General features: G+C 38.6%; 1 protein-coding gene across 4 annotated transcripts in view; it reads left to right on the forward strand.

The window, feature by feature from the left end:
- Positions 1–4,411, forward strand: part of LOC107691124 (epidermal growth factor receptor-like) — a 69,046-nt gene that overhangs the window by 51,502 nt on the left and 13,133 nt on the right. For all 4 annotated transcript variants that reach the window (XM_016489605.1, XM_016489622.1, XM_016489613.1 and 1 more), the window contains exons 17-19: positions 685–826; positions 1,271–1,393; positions 1,743–1,841. In XM_016489605.1, coding sequence (XP_016345091.1) covers positions 685–826; positions 1,271–1,393; positions 1,743–1,841 — 364 coding nt within the window. The remainder of the gene's footprint in view (positions 1–684; positions 827–1,270; positions 1,394–1,742; positions 1,842–4,411) is intronic.

Consider the following 4,411-nt stretch of genomic DNA (forward strand, 5'->3'; position numbering starts at 1 on the left):
TATAATTTTAAGGTCCGATTCTCGCCATTAACAAACCATTAACTATGACTTTTGCCTCAATAAACTCCTAATTTGCTGCTAGTAAGGTAGTTAGTGAGGTAGTTGTTAAGTTTATGTATTGAGTAGGATTAGGGATGTAGAATATGGTCATGCAGAATATGAGCTTTATAAGTACTAATAAACAGCCAATATGTTAATAGAAGGCATGCTAATAAGCAACTAGTTAATAATCAGAATTGGTCTCTATACTAAAGTGTTACCAAAATATAAGTTATGAATAATGAAAATGGTTGAAATATACATATAATTCACGGAATAATTAAATATTAAATCCATGAATTATAATAAATCAATACATTTTTAATAATTCATAAATAAATTATTAAATTAAACAACGAAATCAGCAACATGCCACTGAGAATCTCCGTCCCAATTCTGATGGGGTCCTCTTATTCCTAGGGTTTAACTTATTTCTTATTATTTCTAATCATCCAATGACAAAATGTTAAACTCAAAACGAGTTCGAATGGAATAATTCTCCCAAATGTTGATGTTCAGATGAAAATTCAACATCAATAAGAGCATAACTACTCAAATCAATTTTGAGATTTAGTGACATCTATGGTCAAGAGAGGACCGTCTTCCACTACATGCAAAAAGTTTAACTCCGTAATGTTCCTGTAGTTCGGGTTTGCCCATGATTGCCGCTGGTGTGGTTGGAAGTCTGCTGGCGTTTGTTATCCTGGGTCTAGGAGTTGCTGTTCTACTGCGCAGACGGCACATCAAAAGGAAGAGAACCCTACGACGACTCCTGCAAGAAAGAGAGGTAAGGTCTCAAGACAACCATAATCTGAATATTCTGAGGATTTACTGTTAAACAACCAAACGCTTATGGTGTGTGCACACCAAAAGCTAGGCGAATATTCGCAGTGTGTTAATCGCTCTAGATTACATGCAGGATGTAATTCACGTCTTTGCTTTGACTTTGGATGTTATCTACTCGAGCAAATAATTACATTTGCTTTTGGTGTGCACACACCATTAAAGGAAGAGAGCTGGCAGAGCTTGGTGAAACCATGTAAGATCAATTCAGTGAAGCCAGCTTACTGTTGTAGTGTCAACAGTGAATATTATGAATGCTGATGGAAATCAGTCATTGAGGTGCAATAGCTTCCGTGAATACAGATAAATGCCAGCCCATGCTAATTCAAAGACAGGATGTGTGTTTATGTGTGGAGGGGAGCTTTCCTGACTCTATTTGTCTCTAAAGCTAGTGGAGCCTCTGACCCCCAGTGGCGAAGCCCCCAACCAGGCCTTGCTGCGCATCCTCAAAGAGACGGAGTTCAAGAAGATCAAAGTGCTTGGGTCCGGAGCTTTCGGCACTGTGTATAAGGTGACTGACCTCCCTTTAAAGGGATAGTTCACTCAAAAAAGAACATTCTGTCATCATTTACTCACCCTTCATACAGGTTTGGAACAACTTAAGGGTGAGTAAATGATGACAGAATGTTCATTTTTGGGTGAACTGTCCCTTTAAGGTTGCTTATTTAAATACTTGTTGCTATGTGCTTTTCTTTTTCCTCTTTTGATGCCTACTTAATTTTCTCTAGACCTGTAGCCATAAATGTTATCTTTTTATCTCAGGATGATTTCAGCTGTGAAACCTCATCGGTTACAAAACACTGGGTGTTGCTTTGTTTGCGACATGAAATATTAAGACAGATAGATGTCTGTTCCTGCAGGGCTTGTGGGTTCCAGAGGGAGAGAGTGTGAAGATCCCCGTCGCCATTAAGGTCTTACGAGAAGCCACGTCTCCCAAAGCAAACACGGAGATCTTGGATGTGAGTATTAGAGTCTGAATCTCAGTTTTTGTGCTGTCACATTTGACCTTATTCATGACTTAGACTGTGACTCAAGGTCTTGTTGTCATTTTACTGCTGAAAATACTGCATAGACAATTAAAGAGGCTTTAACAAGTGACATACTAAAACATAGAAAGTTATTTGTAGTTGCCACTTGGTTAGATATTTTGTATCTAATGCAGTGAAGTTAGCTTTTAAGTGTGACTTAAATGTCCAAATACTTTTTGGGACACTGTAATCTGGACTCATATTTTTTTATATGTGCTAATTACTAGGGATGCACGATATTATCGGACCAATATCGGAATCGGCCGATAAAGGCTTTAAATGTAAATATCGGCATCGGCCCGATATGAAAAATTATGCCGATATGTCTTGCCGATAAGAGGAATACATTAACTCACATGTGCTCAAGGTGTGCTAGCGATTAGATCACATCAACAGTCCGATTAGATCACGTCAGCAGTGTGGCTCATTCTTGAAGCAAAGTTTTGCCTGAATGGTGATTGGATTCACTGTTTTGGATCGCTGCATTTAAACTGAGAATACAGAATGACGCATTTGGTGTGTGATATAGTCAACAGTAATAGCACATGCAGCGGCAGCCTCCCCCGGGTCCTAATGCCCATTCAGTTTTAATTCCGTAGGGGGCGCTGTTGGCCTACTTCTAATAAAATGAAAGCAAAATACACAAATAATATTTAGACTGTGTTTGATTAAATAAAGCAGTAACTGATGCCATAAAATCATGAGTATGTTTTGATTTAAAGGTCAGATGCTATAGCTTACATGAACAAAAATAAATAAATCACAAACATGAAACTTAAATTAAATAATTTTATATATACTGATTTATTCATTAATGTGTAATATGTTATATTTTTTAAACAAATTATGAGCTCTAAAATATTTTAATCGCTCTAGATTACATGCAGGATGTAATTCACGTCTTTGCTTTGACTTTGGATGTTATCTACTCGAGCAAATAATTACATTTGCTTTTGGTGTGCACACACCATTAAAGGAAGAGAGCTGGCAGAGCTTGGTGAAACCATGTAAGATCAATTCAGTGAAGCCAGCTTACTGTTGTAGTGTCAACAGTGAATATTATGAATGCTGATGGAAATCAGTCATTGAGGTGCAATAGCTTCCGTGAATACAGATAAATGCCAGCCCATGCTAATTCAAAGACAGGATGTGTGTTTATGTGTGGAGGGGAGCTTTCCTGACTCTATTTGTCTCTAAAGCTAGTGGAGCCTCTGACCCCCAGTGGCGAAGCCCCCAACCAGGCCTTGCTGCGCATCCTCAAAGAGACGGAGTTCAAGAAGATCAAAGTGCTTGGGTCCGGAGCTTTCGGCACTGTGTATAAGGTGACTGACCTCCCTTTAAAGGGATAGTTCACTCAAAAAAGAACATTCTGTCATCATTTACTCACCCTTCATACAGGTTTGGAACAACTTAAGGGTGAGTAAATGATGACAGAATGTTCATTTTTGGGTGAACTGTCCCTTTAAGGTTGCTTATTTAAATACTTGTTGCTATGTGCTTTTCTTTTTCCTCTTTTGATGCCTACTTAATTTTCTCTAGACCTGTAGCCATAAATGTTATCTTTTTATCTCAGGATGATTTCAGCTGTGAAACCTCATCGGTTACAAAACACTGGGTGTTGCTTTGTTTGCGACATGAAATATTAAGACAGATAGATGTCTGTTCCTGCAGGGCTTGTGGGTTCCAGAGGGAGAGAGTGTGAAGATCCCCGTCGCCATTAAGGTCTTACGAGAAGCCACGTCTCCCAAAGCAAACACGGAGATCTTGGATGTGAGTATTAGAGTCTGAATCTCAGTTTTTGTGCTGTCACATTTGACCTTATTCATGACTTAGACTGTGACTCAAGGTCTTGTTGTCATTTTACTGCTGAAAATACTGCATAGACAATTAAAGAGGCTTTAACAAGTGACATACTAAAACATAGAAAGTTATTTGTAGTTGCCACTTGGTTAGATATTTTGTATCTAATGCAGTGAAGTTAGCTTTTAAGTGTGACTTAAATGTCCAAATACTTTTTGGGACACTGTAATCTGGACTCATATTTTTTTATATGTGCTAATTACTAGGGATGCACGATATTATCGGACCAATATCGGAATCGGCCGATAAAGGCTTTAAATGTAAATATCGGCATCGGCCCGATATGAAAAATTATGCCGATATGTCTTGCCGATAAGAGGAATACATTAACTCACATGTGCTCAAGGTGTGCTAGCGATTAGATCACATCAACAGTCCGATTAGATCACGTCAGCAGTGTGGCTCATTCTTGAAGCAAAGTTTTGCCTGAATGGTGATTGGATTCACTGTTTTGGATCGCTGCATTTAAACTGAGAATACAGAATGACGCATTTGGTGTGTGATATAGTCAACAGTAATAGCACATGCAGCGGCAGCCTCCCCCGGGTCCTAATGCCCATTCAGTTTTAATTCCGTAGGGGGCGCTGTTGGCCTACTTCTAATAAAATGAAAGCAAAATACACAAATAATATTTAGACTGT

This window comes from Sinocyclocheilus anshuiensis, unplaced genomic scaffold (assembly GCF_001515605.1).
Source record: "Sinocyclocheilus anshuiensis isolate Anshui unplaced genomic scaffold, SAMN03320099.WGS_v1.1 scaffold894, whole genome shotgun sequence".
Taxonomy (NCBI): Eukaryota; Metazoa; Chordata; class Actinopteri; order Cypriniformes; family Cyprinidae; genus Sinocyclocheilus; species Sinocyclocheilus anshuiensis.